Source organism: Hippocampus comes, unplaced genomic scaffold, assembly GCF_001891065.2.
Source record: "Hippocampus comes isolate QL1 unplaced genomic scaffold, H_comes_QL1_v1.1 scaffold276, whole genome shotgun sequence".
Classification (NCBI taxonomy): Eukaryota; Metazoa; Chordata; class Actinopteri; order Syngnathiformes; family Syngnathidae; genus Hippocampus; species Hippocampus comes.
In genome coordinates this window covers 1,182,428-1,208,177 of record NW_017805074.1, presented here as the reverse complement: position 1 = coordinate 1,208,177, position 25,750 = coordinate 1,182,428, and the positions used below count along the sequence as shown (strand labels likewise).

At 41.4% G+C, this 25,750-nt stretch overlaps 1 protein-coding gene across 7 annotated transcripts in view; it reads left to right on the top strand.

Moving 5' to 3' along the window:
* The window catches only part of kirrel3b (kirre like nephrin family adhesion molecule 3b), a 137,879-nt gene that overhangs the window by 106,939 nt on the left and 5,190 nt on the right, over window positions 1–25,750 (top strand). Inside the window, exons 7-16 of one of the 7 annotated variants that reach the window (XM_019864991.1) lie at window positions 5,941–6,046; window positions 11,756–11,904; window positions 11,998–12,125; window positions 13,048–13,174; window positions 19,220–19,320; window positions 21,034–21,232; window positions 23,630–23,737; window positions 24,176–24,259; window positions 24,554–24,663; window positions 25,297–25,383. In XM_019864991.1, the coding sequence (XP_019720550.1) occupies window positions 5,941–6,046; window positions 11,756–11,904; window positions 11,998–12,125; window positions 13,048–13,174; window positions 19,220–19,320; window positions 21,034–21,232; window positions 23,630–23,737; window positions 24,176–24,259; window positions 24,554–24,663; window positions 25,297–25,383 (1,199 nt within the window). Of the gene's footprint in view, window positions 1–5,940; window positions 6,047–11,755; window positions 11,905–11,997; window positions 12,126–13,047; window positions 13,175–19,219; window positions 19,321–21,033; window positions 21,245–23,629; window positions 23,738–24,175; window positions 24,260–24,553; window positions 24,670–25,296; window positions 25,384–25,750 lie in introns of all 7 variants that reach the window. The other 6 variants (XM_019864990.1, XM_019864989.1, XM_019864988.1 and 3 more) reach the window with 6 other exon arrangements.

Sequence of the window (25,750 nt, the reverse complement as noted above, 5' to 3'; positions counted from 1 at the left end):
AGGGGCCAGTAATTACTGAGAAAGGATGAGTGACTACCTCCGATGCATGACTTCACATATTCCCTCTAATCAGTGGGAAAAAACCCCTACTGTGCTTCCTTGTACAGTCACCGGACACATCATTAGATGTAGTTAAAAAACGTAACGAGATCCAATCCAAGAGCTGTATCAAACATTATACCTCTGTGAGTATCATAATGATTAGGTTGTCTAGGTGTAACCCAGAGTTGTGCTTTGTGAATATATAATCACTTTAAAGACATCAAACAACACCTATGCCACGTCTTGTCCGCAAATCACACAAACGTCATAAATATTCCTTCTCTGTTTTTAAGTGCGACTGTATCCAAAGAGAGTTGACCCACATTGGAATATGCTGGCACTGTCTGGCTTCGCTGTGTGTTTGCATTGCAAACAAGCCGACCTGCGTGTGGAATGCCATTTGTTGAGGCTAATTAATAAAGGACATGCATATGTGCAGTTGGGGAGGTTTCGGGAGTGGACTCAGCAACAGTGCATGCTCGCTTTGTCGAAGATACAGTGGTACCTCTGATTATAAAATTAATTGGTTCTGGAAGAAATTTCTTAACGAGAAGAGAACAGGGACACTTTTTGCATGCGAATGCTATAATCCGTTCCAAGCCCCCCAAAATTCAGACATAAATGTTTTTTAAAGAATAAAAATGCATCGAAATATGTAGCAAATACATGTTACAATTAGATTATTGCACAAAAAATAAGAGTTGTGCAGAATATAAAAAAACTAAGAAAAGAGTAAAGAATAAAAAAAGATGGTCATTTAACTTTTAACTGCATCCTCAACATTTTTTGCCCTCTTTAGTTCATGTTCTTTCTCAGAAGTAGTTTTTGCCTGGCATTTTGTAAAGAACTGATCCAAGGACGTTTGCTTGTTTCGGCTTTTAAGAATCCTTCGAAAATGTCAAAAAGGCAAACATCAGCATACTGAGCGATCGCCCGAGTGGTGAACACTTTGTCTGGGTCATTCACATTTACGTAAAACATTCGGAACGCCTCATGGCCCAAGGGGCGAATGACGTGGACGCCGCATAGACACATGTATATATCTACATACAAAAGAGTCCCTCTTAGCCAATGGGATGCCAGGATGATGCTCGGAGTCTTGAGTCACGAGTCTTGAGTCGCGAATCGCCAGTCTTGAGTCGCGAATTGCCAAGAGCAGGGCAGCTATCAGTATGCTGCGTTCAGGAAACTCAGAGATTGCCCACCTTTCTATTAATGTGTCCTGTTGTTTGAATGGAGCTGCAATCATCTGTTTCCCTCTCTTTTTTTTTTCTATACATCCCTCTGACACCCATCCCCGAGCAACTCTTCGTTTGATGAAGCTAAGGAATCAACATTCTAAATTATTGATCAGCCGTTGCCTTCACAGTGTACCGCCCACTCTGCAAGTCATGCATTTATACATTAAAATGGCAAATGGACTTTTCTTTTAAGTCAACGTATGTCATGGCTGACAGGTTAAAAAAACAAACAAACAAACAAAAAAAAAAACTTTTTGACCGCTCTCATGGCTGTCAAAATGTATTGGGTTTATTGAGGTTAAGCAATTGTAATTTTGCTACGGGTGTAAAGTCACAATGGCACCATCTCTTCCGAACGGGCCTTTTTATGGGTCAGCTTCAGTCCTTGGAGGGGAAGATTAATTAGCAGACGGACTGCTTGTAATGTGCGTTTATGTTGTCAAAAGTCTCTCGGCAGCTGGACCTGAAGAGTTAAAAATAAATAAAGATAGGGATCGGCGCGCATAAAAAGTGCAGTGTTAAATGCTTTGTAGAATGTGTTGTGAATTGGCTTTGACATTTGTGTGTCTATTAGCAAAAACACCCCCCCCCCCTCCCATTCCCTTCCACATCTCCCCCAACTCTTTAATGTCTGCTTTGCTGCTCTTCAGCTTCTGGCTGGATTTTTATTACAGGCCTCTCCAGCGCCACATCTGTCATTTTCGCCTTTGAGGTTCCCTCTGCCCACATTTTTGTCCACGCAATTAACCACTTGCATGGCTAAAAACACCCAACGGGCTGACTAACATTGCAGCTCCAAGTGAAGATTGCTTTGACACACACCCACATGCCCTGTAAACAGCCACACATACTCATTGCGAAAGACTATACAGAGAAAACTCACCAATGCAGTTAACGTATCGTTGCCAAAGGAGGAATATGAGTTTGTTGTGGTTTTACGGTGCACTCACTTCTAACCTGGCATCGTCTCTAACCTGGCACCGTCTCGGTGAAATAACTGCTGGTGGATTCTTACGTGACTTGATAAGCCTTTGTAGGGCAAGTAACGAATTGTGGTGCGTGTCACTCCGAAGAATAAAATGGTGAGCAGAACATGGGTTCAATTTAAATGTTGTGTTTCAGTTGTGACTATTTTTTTTCAAGATGTAATGACTATCAACAGTATTTGTCTGTCCACCTACTGCATCTAACAATCTATTGGCCTGCGTCATTACTTGTAATTACTTTTTTTTTTTCAAAACAGGAATAGTAATATGGCGGAATGGTGTTTGCCTCACTGTTTTGACGTCGGCAGTTTGCGCTTGCATGTACTACCGCTACCTGTTTGTGGCTTACTCTGACCAAAAAAAAAAAAAAAAAAAAGATTGTTATTTTAAGACTTCTAAATGTCCAAACATGCCACTGTAAGTCATGTGAATGTGAACACGTGTTTGTCTGTATGTGCCCAGCAATTGGCTTGCGACAAGTCCAGGTAGCCCCCATCTTTCAACCAAAGTCAGATGGGATCCGCTCCAGTTCTCCTACAAACCTAATGAGAAAAAGCGCTATTTAAAAAGACTGGATGGATATTATATGAAATATTTTTACTTTTTTTTGCCTCTACAGTACACAGATTTTAATATTATTTTTTAAAAAAGTAGTAGTTTGATTGAACTTGGTGAAAAAATAACCATGTGCTATCCCTATATTGATTAAATTGTCAAATGGTTTGAGTTCTTGATTGCTTAATGAGACTCATTTTGTATAACAATAGGAAATAAGATTTGGGGGGATAAATGATTTTTAGCACTGCATGTTGGCCATGTTTACTGGGAGTGTTCAGGGAAGGACCGGACATTTTTTTTGTGCCTCACGATGGTAGAAGGCACACCTACACAAACAGTTTTGCTGGAAAATAGTCCAGTTTTAATGTAACGTCATACTTGTTTTTTGGATCATATCCTCCTCGTGGGCTTCATGACAGCTGAGCAAGAGGCAAAACATCTGCACCGCTGCAGGGCAAAAATCAGTTTCCCTCCACATTAAAAACCACCCCCGTTTGCAGCCATACACACTTCACTGTTTGGCGGCAAAACATGTTTGTCTTTTGTTTGACTGCTCTTCATCGCCGTCCAAGTACAATCCCTTGTTATTACATTAGAAGTGTTGAACATAGAGAGCAAAGACACAGTGCACATTTTGAAACAGATGGCAGCGAGAGCATCAACACACACACACACACACACACAAAAAAAAAAAAAAAAAGCATCGCTTACCCAAATGACTAATCTACTGTCCTTGATGCTGTAACAGAACACGACCAGAACTACAGATGGCAAAAGGTAATGATGTTGCAGGGGTGAGTCGAGGAAAGAGAGTAAATGCCTCAGCACAGGTTTTACTCTTATTTTATTTTCTTCATTTTGGCAACAGCGTTGAAATTCATGAAGGATATAAAAATGTTCTTTGAATTCCATCTCATAGATAATACCGCACCAGACTGTGCAAAAGAAAAGGCCCAGAGGAAAAAGAGGATCCAAAAAACATGGTCCAGTGATGCACAACGTGCATGTAACTCTTTGCCTTGGCTTAATCAGGGGGGGGAAAAAAGGAGACAAAAACCTCACTTTTTCCATGCAGTGACAGGAGAAACCGCAAAACCACTTCACTAGTCGGCGAGTGTTGGTCTACCGAGTAAATAGCATTGTCTTTTCTTTTCCTTTTATTTTTTTTCTCCCCCCACTGGAGACAGCATTGAAATGGAAATGAGCACGCACCTTCAAAAGGAACCCACCTTTTCACAATTAGGATAAATAAGTTGTTTATTACATTTGCATAATCTGAATGCCTGTTATGTCTCTCTGATGTTGCTCATTGTTATATTTGTCGTGAATTGCAGTGTGGACTCCTCAATATTTATTTATTTATTTATTTAGCAAATTGCCATTTACTGGAACTGATTACGAAGTCAAGTTTTCCTTTGATTTCCTTCTCAGCGATTTGTAATCATGATAGGTCATAAAAGGTAGCGGTTCTTCCTAAACACTTACCTGTATTCTGTTTTCACGAGATCACCTGGGTGAAGGGAAGATTAAAACATGGCAACGAATTCATATGAAGTCTGAATATGAGGGTATCAAGGACAATTTGCAATAGTAGCCACATAAACATCGAAAAAAAGATTCAGATTAGTACATCAGGAAACATTTTGTTTTAAATGCTTTTTGTGTCACTAAGATCGGGGATGAAGTCATTATGACTGTGCATTTAGGTTGGGGCAGGGGTACCCACACTTTTTCAATAAGCGAGCTACTTATAAATTAACCAAGTCAATATGATCGAAAAATAACATACAAAAGAAATGTATGATCTATTTATTTATGAATATATTGAGAATTCTATATATGTACAATAGATGTGGGTGTCGCTTGCATAACCGCATGAACTCATGTTGTGCAATACTACTAGCGTACATTTTTTTTTTTTTTTTGTCTTTGCTTTCATCTGATGATTTGCAGCGAATTGAATCAGTTGGAGATGCACAGTTTTGGACAGGAGCTGCTGATGGCAAGCTCTAAGCACAATTCCAAATGATCATCGCTCATGGTTGAACAGTTCTGGGACTTGATGTTTTTATCAACGGCCTAAAAATGTCGCTCCATATTTCCATTCTTTGGTGAAACCGCACTTGCAGATGAGGCAAACGCACTTCAAAAATCACATTGTGTGTGTGTGTGTGTGGGGGGGGGGGGGTCCTTCTCTCACTCCGTGTATGGAAATAATTGGCTCCCGATGGCCCCTAATAATTTTGATACTTTTGATTAAGTTGAAAGTAGACAAAACATATTGGAGGCTAATATGTCAACTCGCTAGTTTGATCGAGTTTTGCAGCAGCTAGCGCCATTGTGTTTGCATGCGCGGTGACACGTGCAACAGGTTTATGAGTGGCTGCCCTGTGCGGCAATCGAGTGACAAAGTTCATCATGGATGACGACAGGCTAACATATATCTGTACGTGTGTTTATTTATTAATATTGTTATTATTCAATTCAATTCAATTTTTTAACCCATTCAGTGGTTTTGAGAGGCCACTGTTGCATATGTCAATAATATGAAACTGAGAAGGCTGGCAGTGAATCAGTTAATGCTCTGGGATAGAGCCACTCTTCCATTGCGAACGACTCATCAATCACATTCGACAGAATGGGTGCTTCATATTTTGTATTATCGTTTGTACTTTTGTGGGGGAATCATGTTGGATGTTAATGTAATCACACAAAAGAAAGAATCATGATGATGATGATGATAATGTTGTAATATTATGACTTCATTCCTGTAATGGTCTAACTGTTTAGAATGTTTTAACTTCCAATGAATATCCCAACTTTGTCAATATAGAATTACTTAATTCTAAAATGATGAGAAACATGCCCTTGTTGAAAAATTCTTTCTGGTCACAGGATTATTTTATCCTTATTTTATATCTTCATTTGACTTTTTCTCCGAATGCTTCCTTGCCTTCATATAAATGTCAGATCTTATGACTTTATTTTGACAAGCAAGCAGCCAAGGAGAGCAGACAACGTAGCGTCTCTTTTCAGTTCCCCACAGGATGTGTTCAACATGTCACTGACACTTTTACTTCATATATCTTGTTTGTGTCTGTGCTTTCTTTTAGATTTTCCTCTTGTCAATCTCTCAGTGGAGCCTCAGCCAGTTCTTGAGGGAAACCTTGTGCGATTTCACTGCTCTGCAAAGGCCAATCCACCGGTCACACTTTACAGGTGAGGCCACGGAATAGGCATCCACTGACAATGTAATATATATCGTGCTTTAGTCGAAAGATTTCCGTGCTCAAATTCCATTTTGTGGGTCTTTTAACCGTGATGAATTTAATGAATGTCCTTCTGGCGGTGTCAAGTCAAAACCAAGAATTATTATGTTTGGACAAGCAGCACCTTTTTGCACCTGGCATGAGGTAGCCGCTAAAAGTAAAGACGCCATCAACTCATGAAGGGAAGTCGTGGCATATCTGACTAGGTTGCAGTCAAACAATCCTGCGATTTGTTGTGCAGCTTTTTTTTTTGCTTTGTGGTCAAGAGCTCAAGATCACAGCTTTTTTGTTGTTTTTGAAAAATTGCTTTGTGTTCAAGTGCACTGTAGGGTGACACGTTTCCCCCTTCGGGGTTGTGTTTGCCTCGTGTACATTCCTGTGCAGGAGATGGATACACTGTGTGCACTTAGGGGACTACTGTTCATCCATATGTTTATATATTTTTTTTACTGTCGCGCTCTTTTTACAATTTTCAGCATCTAAAAGTTGGAAATGATGTCCATCACTCTATTTGTCTATACCAACAACAAAATGGACGTTAATTGTGGTCTGACATTCTTATGAGGGGCTCTAAAAAAGTGATCTGTCAAGAGAACTGTGTGCGTGTGCGCGTGTATGTGTGTGTGTGTGTTGGTTGGGGGACTTTTGTTTAAAAACAGGGTGAAAATAAATGGAATGAAATCGATGGCAAAAGGATGTGGTTGGCCATGAATCGTGCAAAGGTACCGACTGAGAAATGAAATGGATGTGCAACACACTCACAGGTGGCAAAACAGAGACGTTACCTTTTTCTGATGGATTCAGCCCTTTTGAAAAAGAGAGTGAAGAGGGGAGACGGGTGGGGGTGGTTGGTGGCGGGGGGGTTTCAGTGACATTGTTGAAAACAAGGTTGGGATTTGATTGTGTTGGGTGCACAGCCGCGACGGTGTGTCTATTGCACTTGCAAAGAGATTTCACCTCTATTGTTATGTGACTGGATCAATGCTTGAAGCACAATTCTCGCCCGGATATCAAGCGCTAAGATGCACTGGCAGGTGTGAATTATTATGATTATTATTTTTTTTATAATTGATTTATTTCTTTTTGTTGATGCCTCTAGCTCAGCAAATCATGCCTGGAGGGCTGATGAGCTTGAGTTGTCTGTCCGTACCATAATTGCTAACCACCTTTTGTTGTAATTATCAACAACCTCAACACAGTGTGGTTGCTCTTAGTTAACCTCCCTGCACTTCGATGTTGCTGCGGTGTCTGGCTTTTTGTGACTGACACAAGCATTCACTAATAATCCAGACAGTCTATTGCCTTTTGATTCTTCAAGGTGAGAGCCACACTCTTCCCCCATCTTTCTGAGTCTCCTACTCAGATTTATCTGCGGTTAATATGAGAGCTTCACCATTCTATGCACTATTGGCATTTGGAAGTGGATGGTAGAGTGGGGATTTTGGGGGGGGGCCATAATGCACACCTGAAAGCCTTTGACTCGTGAGAACCCCTCACAAATCCACCCTCTGGAGAGCAATACCACGAGAGGAGGACAGGAAGCTGATCAAGCAGTGTGAGGGCTATTATTCAGTGCTAATACACTCTGTCTAACCCAGATCAGATAAAGCACAAGGACAGGCTAGCTCTTAGATGAACGGCCTCTTTGCCATCCCTGGGAGAGCCATCCATTGCCAACGTGCACTGCACCACTTTGCAACCCTCCATTTACCAGACACTTGAAACGAGGGTCCGAGATACTGCCGACAGTAGTCAAAAGTCATGATGCTTTCTGATGACTAACACCACTTGAGTTTGACCATGAATCTAACTTGAAGCATTACGTCTTGAAACAAGTAATGTAATGAACTAGATCGGGGGTTACCGACGTGGTGCCTGTGGGCACCAGGTAGCCCCCATGGACCACTTGATTAGCTTGCCGGCCTGTTGTAAAAATCACTCACCAGTGATGGGACGATAATGATTTCCCAGGAATGTTGTAGTCGTGATCGTCGATCGAAGTGTGAAGATTGGCAGGCTTTTATCGAAATACAATATTGCATATTAACATCTAGTTCCTAATTGTTATGAAAAATTAATTACCTGTATGATGAGTGTCCTCACATAAATATCATTAATTGTTCATTATAAAAAAACTAGACCCATATGGATTTTATATGTATACACACACACACACACACACACACACACACACACACACACACACACACACACACACACACGCACACACACACACTATTTTTGGGGGGCGCGGGGCTGAAGGCTGACTGCAATATTTGTCGGAATAGATATACAATAACCAATTAATTGTCCTTTTAATTAAGAAATAATCAAATGAATAAAAACTTTTTTATTATTAATTCACAATGAAAATGTGAATTACAGGCAGAACATTTGACTGTTTTATAACACTTTGTCCTTTAGTATTTGTTTAACTTTATAACAGAGGAAAATCAGCAAAAAAGTGTCGATATGTCACACAAATAAAATCCGATTTTGTTTTTATGCTACTGTTTGAAGAGCTAAAATTGGCTAATTCAATCTGATGCCATCATTAAAAGAAATTTGAACCACAGCAATTTTAACAATCTTTTTTTTTTTTGGTTTCTCAGGCAACAAAAAAATTGAGACATGGAGGCCTTTGGTTCCAAGCTCCGACATGAGCGACTAGATCTTGTCTCTTCCAAACGAATGGTTGACGTGGGATCATCGTGTTCATCAAACCCGAGAGCATGCAACAAGAAAATTCTAAAATAGATTTATTAAAAGACAAATGATTGGAGAAAGGCATGTTGGGAATGCGTTCATTGCAATCATATAGGTAGTCGAGCCAGCTGGGATGCAATCCAGTTTGCAACCTTTGATGATGAAACCAGATTTTTTTTTTTTTTTCCCCAGAAATAAACAAGAAGCCACTCGAGATTGCAGAGTGGCAAACAAAGAAAATTAGGTCCCATGTCTGCCGCCTGCAACTCGGCACCAAAGCGTCAACAAAGCTCCTTATTTGCATGCCCCTCTTTGGATGATTTAGGATGCTTCGGATCCTGATGTGTTGTTCTATTGAAATGATTTTGATTGACCTCATTGGTATCAGATCTTCCACGGTTGCAAGGAAAGCTGCTTGCTGTTGTTTTTGGCATTCCCCATTTACACATTTTTTTTTCTTGAATACACCGACTGACTTGCCTGCTCCATATAATAGTCGAACACATTTATTTGTCTTAAGCACTTGTCTAAACCGGACTCTTTGGTCGGTGAGAAGAGCTCAAGTTTTTCCACACCCAACTCATTCACTCATGCCTTTTATGGACGTTATTTGCTTCAAAAAGAAAAAAAAAACGGTCTCAACAAAATTACAATAATACTATTCTCATCAAGGTCCTGCTAAAATTAGAAAATAACTTTCAAGATGAATGAAACCCGGCCATGAATGAAATCATCTTTAACTCTTCAAGGTGTGCCCTATCTACAACCCTGAAAAGAATTGGATTTTCGGTTCACCAAAACACTGCTGATTCAAACACAGTCTCCCCCCTCAGAGCTATCAAAGCAGTGAGAAAAATACCAAAGACGCCGTCATCATCGATCATTTCAACATGTTAAGAAACAACTTACATTCTGTATATTTGAAGACGAAGCTCCACTGCAAATACCAAACAGATCTGACCGAATTACTGTCTCCACAATAATTCCCAAACTTCCGACTCAGAGTCATTTGCGCCGAGATCGATAACACTTGCTGTCATCACCAATTATGCAACCATGATCATCCTCATTGCTGTCATTATTGTCTGGCATGTAATTATATCATTAGCATCATCCTGATCATCATTGTCATAAAAATGACTCACGATGATACTCATTTAGGAATGCAAAGTAAATCATTTCTCGTGATTATGACGGACATTTTATTGAATCGTTCTTGTGTCTCCCATTTATTCCCATTATTCCTTTATTAGACTTTGCTGATACATGATACCAATATATACTTATTATATTTATACTTGTGAAGCATGTATGTCCCAAAGCATATCCTTTATGTAATCCCTAACACAGTACATGCGGAACAACATTGCTGCTAGTGATTGGCAAGTTTGGACAAAAAAGACCAGTGGGGCCTGATTTATCTATTCATTTATTTTTAAAACAGAACATAGCCCAGTGGTCCAGTGGTTAGCGTGTCTAGCTCACAGTGCAGAGGTTGTGGGTTCAATTCCAGCTCCAACCTCCCTGGGTGGAGTTTGCATGTTCTCCCTGGGCCTGCTTGGGTTTTCTCCGGGTACTCCGGTTTCCTCCCACATGCCAAAAACATACATGGCATGCTGATTGAACACTCTAAATTGTCCCTCGGTGTGAGTATGAGCGTGAATGGTTGTTTGTTTCTGTGTGCCCTGCGATTGGCTGGCAACCAGTTCAGGGTGTCCCCCGCCTATTGCCCAAAGACAGCTGGGATAGGCTCCAGCACGCCCCGCGACCCTTGTGAGGATAAAACGGATCAGAAAATGGATGGGTGGAAAACAGACCATGACCGAATAGAAACGCCTACAAAATAAAATCCGGTGAGGTTCAATTAATTTTGAGCTGCATTTTAGTTCGTGATTGAATGAGGCAATCTTTTTTTCCTCATATAAACGGCAGCATTTCAATCAAGCGTGGCCCCACTTTAGTCGCGGGGAACAAAAGCGTTCCCTCCGCTGTGAAGCTCCTGCCGCTCAGTATTGGCAGCAACGTGTGTCAGGCTACGGATACAAGACACCGGTGCCATTGTTCTTTTTTTTTTTTTTTTGCATTTAGCAAACTGTTGTTATCGAATTGAAATTGAATTGTGGTGTGGGCAGGGAGATTGCGAGGAGACTCCCTTCCCGAGAACGTTCATCACGGGTGACGTGACGATACACATTCTACTATTCTACTCTTTGTCTCTTTCACTGTTGTTCTGATGCGTGTACAATGCTGCTATGGTGACAGTCACACTGCAGGGCCAGATGCCCGATTCAGATTTTTTTTTTCGTTAAATCCGACCTCGTCGTTCACGTTATAAAACCAATGCGCCTTCTCATGCGGAAAGGTATGCATCTGTGAAATAACACCGATTGCGCACAAAACCTGACATTGGTGATGAATGGGTTAGATGAGTGTGACCTGAGTGTCATACTACACTCGTATCAGACACATACGGAATTTAATCCACGTGAGAAAGAGGCCTAGGTTGGATTTGAAAAAAAAAATTCAAATTACACTATCCATATTGACATGAAAAAATTAGATACCTGACACATTGGTCAAAACGATCCGAATTATATACAAATAGCCGAAATTGTGGTAATTTACAGCACATTTAAAGTGAAACTGCAACTTTGAGGATCATTTTCCGTGTTTCTTTATGGCGGTCAACCGACAAAATGTCTGTCACATGCAACAGTAATCAATCTTTCAAGGTGTTTTCTTTTTTTTTTCTGAAAGACTTTCTGCCTGGCTTAGATAGAAAAAAACTCCTTAGCTCCGAGCTGTAAAGGACTTTGTTGGAGCATGCTCAGTATGTAAAAGCATTCCCTTATTCACACAAAGAATGAAAAGTATTCACTTGAAGAAGGATGACAAAAACGCTTTAATGCCTTTCCTCACTTTTCTTTGCTCCATTCCTCGCTATCTTTACTAGGTGGGCCAAAGGAGGAAGTATAATCAAGGAGGTCTCCGGCGATACATACGAGGTGATCGTGGACCACTCCTTCTTCACAGAGCCGGTTTCCTGTGCAGTCACAAACCAACTCGGCAGCACCAACGTTAGCCGTCATGTCGACGTCTACTGTGAGTGTTACCTTGAAAAAGTGCTTTTCTGTCAATTCAACGTTTGCTTCTCAGTCTGCCCGATCATACTGTCCGTGACTTTTGTTGAAACAGTCGGACCTCGCATGGCAGCAGAGCCTCAGTCCTTGCAGGTTGACCTTGGCTCGGATGCCGTCTTCAACTGTGCCTGGACGGGAAATCCCTCTCTTACCATAGTGTGGATGAAGAGAGGTTCTGGAGTGGTGGGTGTTATTATTTCCAAGTCAAGCACAATCTATTTCGGAATGCTCGGAAACGTCTCCATTTAATTTCAGTATGCACGTTTTTTTCTCTACATAGGAAATAATAGATGTAGCAATATAATCAATCAATTGGGTACAATCATAAAACTTCCTTCGACGTCAGCCCAGGCCGTGGGGGAACGGGCTTCCTTCATCACTAAATTGCATTTCATCACCATTTCAGAACCCTCATGAACATAAATAAATAAACAACAGTAACTGCACACTACTTTTATTCATTTGGAAACAGTTTGGACACCTTTAAACAAAAAATATATACATTCTTGATATATTAGCGCACCTCCTCTTGCTTCTCGACCCAAAAGTGCCCCTTGTCCTTTGCCTTTCGGGTTCGTGGCGGTACGGTGGACGGCTGAAAATCGCTTGGACATTATCATGTTTTCAGATTAAAGCGCAATGCATGTAGAGTTGTTGTGTGACATCACATACGACACTTCCCAAACATCCTAGTCAAATTTAAATCGTACAACTCCGGGGGTATTAGAGGTCCCACTGTGTAAGAAATTGAAGTCGTTAATGTGTGTTCTATATTGTTGCCTATGACATCATCATTGTTCTGAATAGGAAGGTGAGGTCACTCTTTGGTGACCTCCTTGAACATGCTATTTATAGGTTTGATCCCCACATTCCAACTCATTCCAGCTCCCTCTGTCACCATGGAGGGTAGCATGAACACCTTTATTCCACTGAGCTTAGAACCCAAATTGGATTTTAATAATTGAGAAGAGCTACCCGTCATAGTTTCCAGTCGTCCACATGCTACAGTGCCCCCCCCCCCACTGTCATTTTCCTTTATTTCTAATTCATATTTGGAAGCGTATTGTGCGTTTTCATAATTTTTTTTTTGTCATATTTCCCACAGGTCCTGAGCAATGAGAACCTTCTAACACTGAAATCGGTGCGCCAGGAAGATGCTGGGAAGTACGTTTGCCGTGCTGTTGTCCCAAGAGTTGGCGCAGGGGAGAAGGAAGTTGCTCTCACTGTCAATGGTAAGATGTGTACAGTATTCCAACATATGTCATTTAAAAGAAAATTCCAACCACATTCATTGCTGTTCTTAACATACCATACCATATTTTACAATTTACGGTGCTCTTTTCCACCCAACATACCTTTTCGAGCCATGGACAAAAAGTTAATCATTCATTTGAGATTCTGTATGTTTAAAAATAAATAAATTAATAAATAATAATCAGAATAATTAGAATAAATCTGGGTTTAGTATCACTGTAGTCAGGTGATTACTGGTCAAGGCATAAATGAAGACAATTACAATTTCAAAGTTGATCCACATGAGTCACATGAGTACATGTGGAGGCAGTTTTTACTTTATTTTATTTATTATTATTATATATATTTTTTTTTTGGGTTTTTTTTGAGGTACTGACTGGCTAATGATTATTAGCCTTGGCGGGAGACCTGGCAACCCTCAAACAAATGACTTCATTAGTGCTACTTGATATTCTGGGAACACATCATTTGTGACACTGACTCTTGGGTGTCTCTTATTTGTCAAGTGGTCCATGCAAAAACAGTCCGGGATAATCATCAAACCGGTGGGAAATTATGCCGCCGAAACGACAAGGTTGTTTCTTTTTAGAGGCATGCAGCATGTTGTGTACTTAACGCTGACAATGTTGCATTGTACATTTTGAGAGCTAACAAAAGAGTTTGCCTGGAAGCAACTCTGTGCTGATTTGGGGATGAAAATACATCAAGAAGAAAATGGGGTGTGTGAGGATTTTCCTTTTCAAAACCCAGATGTTAGCTTTGCATATCAGAAGGAATGGGCAAACAGAATTCCCCCCGTAGCACCGGATCAAAACCGGGACTTTCTATGAACCGCCTTGAATATGGTTGGAACTGAAGGCAAGAAGAGGCGTCATGACTAATTCCGTTGTTTTCACTTTATTGAAATCTACTAGCGGCCTTGCTTTGATAGCCTCAATAAATAAACAGAATACATGATGAGAAGAAGGAGAAAGCAGATGGATTGTTTTAATTAGGATTACAATGGAGCGCAACTCCAAGCGTCCTCGGGAACAACACAACAAGCAGCAGATTATTTTTACGTTGTCTTTGCAACGTGTGCTCGGGCGAGATTTGAATGTGTTCTCGTACTTTTCTTCCAAGCTCTGCTGTGTTTACCTCCACCTTGCCTGAATTTTTCATTCAAAAGCCTCCCACGTTATTATTTTTTTTTTTTTTGCCCTCCTGAATAATTGACATTCATTTTCCAAAGCACATGAGGCATTTCAAGGCATTTTTTTTTTAGTTTGCGCCGGAGGTGAATCTGATTGTCCAACATGTCAAAGCGTCAACGTCGTGCTTGTGTGCACACAGTAGCTTTTTGCATTGTGACACTGTTGCCATTGTAGATAAGGCCAAGCTCCTCGGAACGGGCTATAAACATACTGCGGTATCTCCTTCAATAACTACGAGAACGGCACTAAAGATTCTTGGCAAAGAACAAAAAGAACAAACCCTTTCTCCTCACGTGACATGCATAAAGTAAGTGTCATTGGACAAATAATATTAACATTCTGCTCCACATCGATTCTCAAGAGGGCTTATGAAATAAGTGAATGCAGTCAACACAAAAATGGCAGCTTCAGCTTCAGCTCGCGCAGCAAAGAGCGATGAGAAGAAAAAAAAAAAATCAGTCTTCTCCTGACCCTGTTATTTTGATGTGCCATGCACATGGGTCACCTATTCGCAAAGTTCCAGGAACATAACAGAGCGATGCTACCACGACAGTAACCAGAGTCAAGGGTGTCACGTTCAAGTCCCTGCCGCACATTCAAATTTCTTTATTGTTAGTTTTCCCTGCAGTGATCCTCCAAGCCCTTTAACGACTTCATTTAAATCGCATGTGTCATTCCGTCTATCTCGCTCCGCCGTGGCGCTCTGTGTTGCCAACTCCCACAGTGGCGGAGCGCATCGACACAAGGATTGCGGCTTTTCCCTGGGGAAGACTGTAATTTAATTATAATCAAACAGCTAGCAGGGGAGGCACTTTGTGTTTAAGTCACTAATGGATACATATTGCTTACTCTTCTCATACACTCACAGTGAATTTGCTCATCAGCACCTCAAATGAGGTTATGTGATGCAAGTGTGACCATATCCATATATGTGATTATTTACATCCAACACAGTATGGACTGTAGTATACATTAGCATGTAGCATACGTCTTTGAGATTTTTATCAGTGATCTAAATAGACAGGAGAAACAGCATGCACACAAACGGAGAAAAAAAAAAGGAGTCACAGAAATTCGAATGTTTATTAAACTTAAATATATGTGCCATAATTTCAAATGCAAAGTAAGCATAGTGGACAATATGTTTCGCAGAAGCGAAAACACAAAACACAAACCAACAGTAACAGTAACAGAAACACTGACAGAAGCAATGACCTGACACTGAGTTGTCGGCGGCGGGTCCTTTAAACAGAAAAATAATGACACAATGACCAACTGTTGTTGCAGCAGCGGCAGCAGGCGCCCTACAGTGCCACCTATCGGTCGCAAACAGATCCAGGACAATACAGTATACTTCATTCATATTATATCAATGCGTGTTGATGGGATAGTTTTTTTTTCTCACGGCTCAAACTCTGTTTACCTCTAAGTCTTTAAATTAGTATGCATAATGACTCAAACAAGAATCCAAGAAGAGAGAGAGAGCCTGTAATCACAACAAGGTAACAGGAGGGTTTCAGACCCCCAATACACCCCACAGAGCATCAGGCCAATATAGATATATATTTTTTTCTTGCTCACCACACTTTAAATAAGCATTGGCCCAGAGGAACTGAACTAAATGTTCATCGTCACTTATCACTTATTAAACGTCACTATTTTAGGACAAAAGAGAGGTTGTCAGCTCTGCGCTGGCAGCATCCTCTGACAAAAGATTCTCCCGTTCCTCCTTTGAAAAGAACGTGACCACCAGTGGCCATGTTTCAGACATGTTTCTGCTTCCTTAGCTGCTTTGTTCCCTCTTATTTCACAAGAACACAAGACAACTCAAAAACCAGTTGCAATTTAGTTTTTTTTTTTTTTTTTTTTTTTTTTTTTATCCGCTTCAAAGAAAAAGCTGAGCTTTTATTCGGAGGGAAATGTACAGTAAGTGCTGGTGACTTTTGACACCCACGCAGAGGTTGTGTAATCAGATTGGAATGTCCACTCCAGTGTCAATGCCTCCTCCAATGAGTGACAAATTGCACCCAACACTTTGATGACCTCCCCTGCTGAGAAAATGGATGTGGCATAGTGCCGCTCACCACCATGATCACAGTGGGGTTTTTTGGGGTAGGGGGGGTTCAACATACAGACACACTTTCAACTTGCGTCACGGAGAAAATGCTCCTCATTTGCAAGACGGATCCATAGAATAGATCCTTTATTTTACTAAGACCACAGGCCCTTTTGCAGCCTACAAGCTATTGATCTTGCTCTGTTTACACGCTGCACTCTGAGAAATGACATGCGTGTTTCATGTACAAACAAACTATTGCACATTTGTGACAGTAATCGGTCATTAAAGGCAAATGAGTGGAAAAACAAACAAAAAAAAAAGACAAGCTTCCTGTACAATTTGACTCAAGATGGTCGGTAGCGGCATTCATTCTGTAGTCATCCACTAGCATACCGAGGCTCCATCAGGCAAAGTCTCATTAAAATGTTCATTCATTTTAATAAGAGACAGGTAATAAACTGCAATTATTTATCAGTGTAGAGCTGGCGGAGAGTTTGGAGGAAGTCGGCAAGTGACGCGAGTGGTTCTCACTCATCGACAAGATGCCTTCTGCGCCACCCCCTCAAAACACATGTCTTTCACCTGAAACATCACAAGAGAGTCACTAAACATTTGATGATGTCCTTGCCTTGTTGTTTATTGGAATAACCTCACGCTTTTTATCAGCATGGAGAGGAGATGAAGGTGTCACTTGAGATTCTTTTGAAATACAAAACTTACGCTTGGCACAAATAGGGGGTGTTGGAGGGGGATTTACCAAAATAGTTGTTGAATCATCCTCCAATCCCCCTAAAGAACGGAATTATGCTGCTGACAAACACAACACGAATCTGTCCATTGTTGCGACAGAATTCCATCGAAAGTCAAAGCTGTTTGCGCAGATAGGTGCGAAATGTGCTCGGGCGGCATGATTGACATGTTTGAATCGACGCGCGGGTGATGGGGGGCCAGCACATTTCGTCAAGTTGAGAAATTTGTGGTTGTCAAGCCATAATTAGGTGGCCTATTCGGGAAGAGAGATGCAGGACAAAGGGCCCGTCCCGCTTCCTGGATTTTGAGGGAGGGAGAACAATTATGACTAATAACCATAAGATGGCGGGGGGGGTCATACACGAAAACTCACCGGTACTCAATGATGACAGGGAAGCCGGATATATTGAATCTGCAAAAACGGCAAACGGCACGAAAAGAAAATTACACAACTTCATCAAAGTTGAATGATTGACATGTTTGAATATATTGTAGACAACAAGTTGCCCGATTTGATCTCTTGACGGAAGATGATGTACGCGCTTTCAATGTTTTTCTCTTTGAAAATTGGATTTGAACCAACATTATTGCAAGTTTTCTTGACCTGAAACATGTCTGAAATGCTCTTTGAGCCTCTCGTCAAATCATGATTTTTTTTAAGGTAATTTTTGCTAATTGAAACCGTTTCAGCAAAACAAAATCTGAGTAAAACAAATAAATATGGTCAAATTTTAGAGCGGTTCTTCAACATAAATGCAACCCATTCATCGTTTCACACAAATTGGCTAAAAAAAAAAATAATAATAATCAAAACTGCCCATCCAAAACAAATGAAAGTAAAACATGTCTACCATTTTTTTCTTGTCTTGCACAAAATGAATCAGAAGAAAACAAACCAGAGGAGGAACTGAGTCAAGTGTGACAGTGACATATTTCATGAGTGTGGTCACCGTGGTGTGAACAGCCCCCAAAGCAAATGTATGCTTGTCCAGTCAGTCACTTGGGCAGAACGGCTCCTGTCAGGCAAAGCCTTGCGATCCTTTTAGAGATAAATTCAAAAGACACCCTGAAAGATAAACCTGAATGGTATTAGGCTAACATTAAAGACACCTACAAACAGTATGGGGGATGTTAAACCAAAACACAATGTCATTGAGCCTCTGACTTAATTTGAAGTCGACTCTGTGTATGAGTTGCAGGAGAGTAAGATGACTTCTACATTTTTTTTCCTAAAATTCTGGTTCATAGGTCAAACCTCTGATAAAACACAGCAAGGTGGTTGTTATCTCCCTGCAATATGCAATATTTCTCCTTGTGTCTGCGTTGTCCCGATTACAGCGTCAAGTACCGCATCACAGCTTCCCGGCATGCTTTTTCTCGGTTGGAGAACTCAAACAAGCCATACATCAGAAAAAACAAACAAAACAAAACAAAAAAAAAAAATCCAGATCCAGAATGAGGTCTCATGCCCTTCATTCAGTCCCTGCATGTACTTGGGTAGATAATACAACGGGACGAGACACTGCAATACATCTTTTCCATGGAGTCTTGACTTAGGGAACGCTTCATCAATCACAGTCTCATGAGAAGTTGGTTGGAACACATACGAAAAGTTAGGCAACATACACCGAAAAGAAAATGGTGTGTTGAATTTACTCCATTTTATTTTATCAAGTAGCTGCACAAAATGATCTGGATACAGATACATTTTTTTGAGTAAATGTATTGTCGACTTTAAAAAAAAATGTAACTGGAACCAATGCTTTCTTTTCATGCAACCACTTGACAAAATGGAGTGATTTTAACCCTAAAAAATTTTGTCAGTGTACAAACTGGGTGTGTCACTGTGACGGCACTCCCAAAAAGTATTCCGTAACATTTAATAAAAGCAACCTTTTACATGTGGCCCCTATAATTTGTCTCCTATTATTTTTGTTCTACTTTCTAACAGTGTAATGCGTTACTGTGCGTACTCAAACTAAAATGTTTTTTGTTTTTCTTTTTTTAATGAAAATACACAGGGCCACCCACCATTTCCAGCACTCAGACACAACAAGCCTTGCACGGGGAGAAAGGACAAATCAAATGTTTTATTCGAAGTACTCCACCTCCAGACCGCATTGTAAGTACCCTTTCCTTTTTGAAACACGCCTCGTGTCCTATGTAGCACTCAAGCATAACCGTTTGTTACATCTTTGTAAGGGGAGGTAAAATGCTGAATAACATTAGAGTCTTATGTCACCATTTGTCACCGTAGGAAAGGGTTGGAACTGCTGTGTCTCGTTTGATTTACATGCGTGCTTTGTTAGCGAGGATCCAACCAAGATTTATGGATCTAATATAAACAGCTGCTCTCAAAGCTCTAATTATTAATGCGTCAGGCAAACGTGTGCGCACGCTTGGATGGGCATGCTTGTGTTTGTGCACGTGTGTGTGTGTGTGTGTGTGTTTGCGCATGCATATTTCAGGCAACAGGTTATTAAAGGGAAAATAGGTTGTGTGGGTCAGTGTCTCGGGTTCGGGTAAGATAAGAGTTTTGGTAACTCGGAGAAAAAAAAAAACAAACGGACTGTTGTTCAGCAATAAGACAAGCGGCAGTTGCTGATGATTGGATTGTCTATCCTCGACACGCTTTACAATTGTAGCGCAGTTGTGATGTAACGTAATGTTTAAACTTTCATATCCATCCGTGTATTATCCGAGCCGCTTATCCTCACGAGGGTTGCGGGCGTGCTGGAGCCTACCCCAGGCATCTTCGGGCAGTAGGTGGGGTACACCCTGAACTGATCGCCAGTTTTCTCCAAAATTCCCTTCTCACAAATAATTTGGTTATACTAACAAGACCCATTGTCTGTGTTTGCAGTCTATTTAAACAGAGACATAGAAAATTACTGGCTGTATTTTGTCAAAGCTAAGCCATCCGAAATTGCAAGCAACAGGCAAGGCATTAAATCCGTCCTGAAAAAAAAGGGATATCAATGTGACTGAAAAATTGAAGATCACTGTTATGAGGGGGTCTCGGCATGTTATTCCAGGAAATGAATCAAATGAAAGCCAACGGAATTAAATTGGATCAAGTGATAATGAGCATGGATGATTGTTGATTGTATTTATACATGTTGGGGAAGGATCGGTCAACTCAGTCTTGTAGTCAGTGGATGAGTGAAAGATGTCTAAGTGGGTGTTGAGAGGTGCAAATATATTCTTTGGATCACCGAAGCGAAGTGCCGGAACAATGTGCTCCTTCTTGAAGCCGGGAGGGAGAAAATATAGATGTGCTCTATCTTGATGCCGGGAGCGAGGAAAGGAGGAGAGTGGAAGATTGGAGTGGGGAGGGGACGGTAGGGGAGGGGAGAGGAGCCATTCCTTGAATGACCTGGGGAATCCTGGTCACCACAGAGGTCCCCAATCACCGAACCAACATTCGAAACATCTCGGCAACTGGAGGTGAAGACATGGCACCTCCTTGTGGTTCTCAGGCACGACAGCAATTCCCAGCAGGAGACGACTGGAATGTCTGGTGAACGAACATTTATGGCCAAGCAAATGGCATAGCAATTTATCAAACTGTAGACTTTTTATTCTCGGCCAGAGTGATGGACCAATTGTACCAAGTGACATTCATTTCCACAGAGGCACACTCTTGCTACTGGAAAGCATTTCATGAAACAGACTGAAAAGGTGAGTTGGGATGCAGCCCTTTTCCTGTTGCCTCAATGCCTTTCATGTGTCATTATGTTGAGTCATCGCTCTCCCACATGTCCTTGTGCAATTACGGCACAGGGTTTGAACAATACGAATGTCCACGTTATCTCACACACGTATCCATTCACAGGCTTGGTCCTGGAAAGAGACGGTGTTGGAATCTGGGACGTCTGGTCGCTACACCGTCGAGACGGTCACCACAGAGGAAGGAGTCATCTCCACACTGACCATGAGTAACATTGTGCCCGCCGACTTCCAGACCATTTACAACTGCACTGCGTGGAACAGCTTCGGCTCAGACACTGAGATCATACGCCTGAAGGAACAAGGTGGGAGCCAAGGTCCGACAGGTTCCATCTTCCTCTTCTCCAATTCATGTGGATGTGGTGTCAGACGGTAGAAACAGAATTTGCGTGGTGTCTTGTGTGTGTTGTTGTCCAGAGCAAAGAATTACTGTGTTGCGTAACGTTGTTTTGCACACTTGACTTGTTTGGTTAGGTGAAGACAAATCTGGCACTCCAGTTGTTTTGATAATTTGGTTGGGATTAATTCATCTGAAATATAAATGGTGCACCGACTATGCAACAATGTAACCGCTAAATTCAGCATAGCTGTTTGAACCCCCTAAATTGGATCTTTGAATGCTTTTTAGAACACAATTTCAAAGTGCTTCGTCTCAGCTGAATACAACAAATTAGTCACAATTAGCTCATCCAGGCTAGCAAGAATATCCTGTCCGATTTTTACAGGGCAACAGTGGATCCTGTATTTCATACGCAACCGTGCCAGCGGAGTGACCCAAGACCAAATGGCTGCATAATTTAGCTGTGCTAAAGCTTGACAGGTTTGGGTCTGTCGAAACAAAATTTAGCATTAAACGTGTTGTTTTAAAAGGCCTTCATGACATCACAGCTAGTTTGGAGCCATTCATTTTACCCGCATTAAGTACTATAGTAAACATAGCAAAAACACTGGAGCAATCTGCGATGAAGGAACGTTGGTGTTTTGCTCAAGGTCGCCTGTGCTCTTACAGTTTATGCTCATCAAGGGAACCGGTGCTTCGTTCACGTGCCACAATTCTAACCACCCTTCTACAGCTGTCTCAGTAATCATGGCGGGGGGGGTTGTACAACATCCCACTGAGACATTAAATATTTCCTTTCTTTCTTTCTTTCTTGGTTAAGAGAGCTTTTTAAAAATGAAAATCACCTCTCCCTGTTGACCTTTTCCACTTTACCACCGAGAAGGTTGTTTAGTCTTCCCACTTATCGCAAATGATAAATTATACGCTGCTTATGTGCTAGTGACATTGACCAATGGAGACATTAAGCAGCCTTTAATGGTGTAGGAAGAGCACTTGGTTGTTTGGCGTCAGTTTAAAATTGCAGGGAGGTCATAAATGTGGGAAACTCCGGCCCTCATTAAAGTGTTTGATGAGGACCTTTAATGCTGGAGATGTTTGCCCGCAGGTTTGAGATCTTGCTCGTCCTCCTGTGTGCTACTCGTCTGTGCAGACACACATAAGGACCGCTTTGGTTAAATCAATACACACTGGCACACAAGAGCCTTCTGGGAAATTAGTTTGTAATAAACAGTACAAGGGACAATACAAACAACGTCCCAAATCTTTGGAAGTTTACCACCACACAGAGAATAATTGTAATGATGGGACATTTCCGGGACTTGTCATTAATATTCAAGCAAGAATCCTATTCATCTTGGCACTGAAGCTCAAGATGGTGACAGTTAAAGTATGGAAATGAAGGCGGGATGCTGGAGGCCTGTTGTATGTGTGTGTGTGTGTGTGTGTGTGTGTGTGTGTGTGTGTGTGTGTGTGTGTGTGTGTGTGTAGCATAATGTTAAAAAACAGTGTTCATAAAACAAAAAATAAATTAAAAATTACAATCTTGGCATTCCAAGTCGTAAAATTTGGAATCCAGTTCAAACCAATCCTCATATTGTGCCAGCATGTTGTTCAACAAAGGCTTACTTTTGAAGGGCTTATGTGACTACCTTTTTTGTATTTGAATCCCATCTGCACTGTTGTGAAGAACTACCCACTCCCCGCTACCTACTCTGTTGCTCACTTGTTCTTATTTATTGTTTCAAAAGGACATTCGTGGTTATTTTCATTTCACACTGAGTGGCAATTAATAACAGTTCACTTTTTTTCCAAGAGTATGATGATTTGGATATTCACAACCACATTTTGACTTCAACCGCCGCGTGCACAGTCAATTGCGCTTTTATGAGGGATGTTTTTTTGAAAGCCGTTCGGCACATTGAACTGTAAAAGGTTATGTTTTTGCAATGGGAGATATTTGTACACAGAGGTGCCGGATTCAATTCCAGCTCCGGCCTCCCTGTGTGGAGTTTGCATGTTCTCCCCGTGCCTGCGTGGGTTTTCTCCGGGTACTCCGGTTTCCTCCCACATTCCAAAAACATGCATGGCAGGCTGATTGAACACTCCAAATTGTCCCTAGATGTGAGTGTGGCGTGGATGGTTGTTCGTCTGTGTGTGCCCTGCGATTGGCTGGCAACCGGTTCAGGGTGTCCCCCGCCTTCGGATCGGAAAATGGATGGATATATGTACAGCTCGCGTGGCTTGCCCGCATGTGTTCCACAAGGCTTTGTTGCAATGATTGATGAAATCTGTTCTAAAATGTAGAAAATGTTCGTGGTGTCTTCCTCTCCATACATTCTCTTCTGTGCGTTGTTCTTTGTAGAATCCCTCCCCGTGGCGGTGATCATCGGCATCGCCGTGGGAGCTTTTGTGGCCCTCATCGTCGTCATGGGCACCATCGGAGCATTCTGTTGTGCCCGCTCCCAGAGAAGTAAGTCGACTCGCCATCATCACGCCCACGCAAACGTGCATGCCAAAGTGTCACGAGGTCGAAGCGACACACTTAAAATGTCCATTTCATCTCAGGGACCTTGTTTTTTCCACGAAATCAAACAAAGGCTGCTTTTGAAACAAAGATACACGCGTGACAGGAGCAAAACCGTCACAGATGACGAGATCCCTTCTTGATATGGACATCTTGTTTGTGCTGCAAAGATTATGAGCCAGATTGCGCTAAGGACTCATTTCACGCAAACTCAGTCTGGCTGCGTCACATTCGAGGCTATTTGCATCAGGCGCTATGTTCACTTCCACCTACCCGTGTACCAAGTGACTCAGGTTTTGAGACAGTCGGCCACTGTCTCTTTCCAAGAAGCGAACAAACTGTGCTACTGGTCCCTTCAGCATGTCTATTGTCTGTATACTACAGAGGAAGCGCACCTGGTTATGCCCTCACTGCCCGTCTCCATCTGTGCTCACCAGAGAGAACTTGCAAGCAAAATTAAAACAGAAAGTAAGAATTTATCTGACAGTTATCATCAGCTTTGTCCCAAACACAATGAGCCACCGTGGAAGGTTGTGCGAGATTGCATATGTATGCGGGACGAGATAATCTTGTCTTGGCAGGAAACAAGTGATTAATAATTGTTGGGTATTGTTCTTTTTTTTTGGGGGGGGGGCTATTACAAACCCAGGGATGTCACTAAAATATTGCAAACCGCACTAGGGGGGAATTAGAATGTCAACCAATACAAAATGGTGTTTATGCAAGCTTATTGAGATAAATGTGCCATCTGTTTTCTGACAGATCTGAAAGGAGTCGTGTCTGCGAAAAACGACATCCGGGTGGAGATTGTACACAAGGACCACAACGCCGCGAGAGAAAACGAAGAGCACGCCTCCATGAAACAACTGATGGTGAGTGTGAGTGTCACCATGTACTACTTTCCTTCCAATCCTGACTTCGTTGTCATCAATGGAATCCAAACAAAATGAGGTTTTATCGCTTTGCGTGGTCTTTCCAAGCTTAACATTAGCATAATGAATGCACTGTAACAGGCAAAGCTGTGGAATTCATTATTTTATGAGTAAGGACATAACAAAAAAAAAAAACATCTTGTCAAGGCTCTGGGCTAAAATTTATCGATATGATGTTACAGGCAATACTGTTTGCAGTGTTTATTCTGACTGACTAATCCTACAGTGGGTGTACTTGTATAGCTACATGCCTGCAAGACAGAAAGACGCTTTTGGAGCCATACCAGGACGAAGGTTTTTGTGCATGTTGCTCTAGGCTAGGGGTATTTGTAGGAAAGAGGGCTCACACAAAAAGAAAAAAAAAAACAAAGAGATAAGCCAAATTACAAAATTGCACTTTTGTCAAGAGAAAACTTTTCCAAGTACAAATTGTTAATGTTACCTGCCAGCACCGAGTGAAGGTGTTGGGCTCATACTAAAAAAGAACAAGCGCTAAAATTCTGACTCTTCCGTCTCTTGTACTTTGAACGGAAGAGTTTTCGCAGGCACTCAAACCGCTTGATTTTCATGCAGGTGGAACGTGGCGAGTTCCAGCAGGAGTCTGCTCTGAAGCAGCTGGAGGTTCTGCAAGAGGAAGAGAAAGAGTATCAGCACATTAAGGTACATCTCTTGATCAATGACAGCATGAAGGCACCGAAAGAAGAAATGCTTTCATGTCAAACCTACTTTATATGTGATTTTTTTTTTCTTCTTATATGTGTATAAATTTCTTTTCGTGATTGGTCCTGCGGCAGAATGTGTCCTGCAGGTCTAGTTTTAATAATCATATGGTGGTTCAATATATTTGCTCCTGACTGGCCCTTAATTTGATAAAGAGGATTCATTTTTTTAAGATATATTGACATGGATTTGGTTGGATTACTTCCCAAAGCATCGTGGCAGTTGTGGGTATTGATTAACCTGATGTTACTCTTTAACTAGCATTCTTCTGCTTTGAAATTATATTTCATATCCCACCCACATTGAA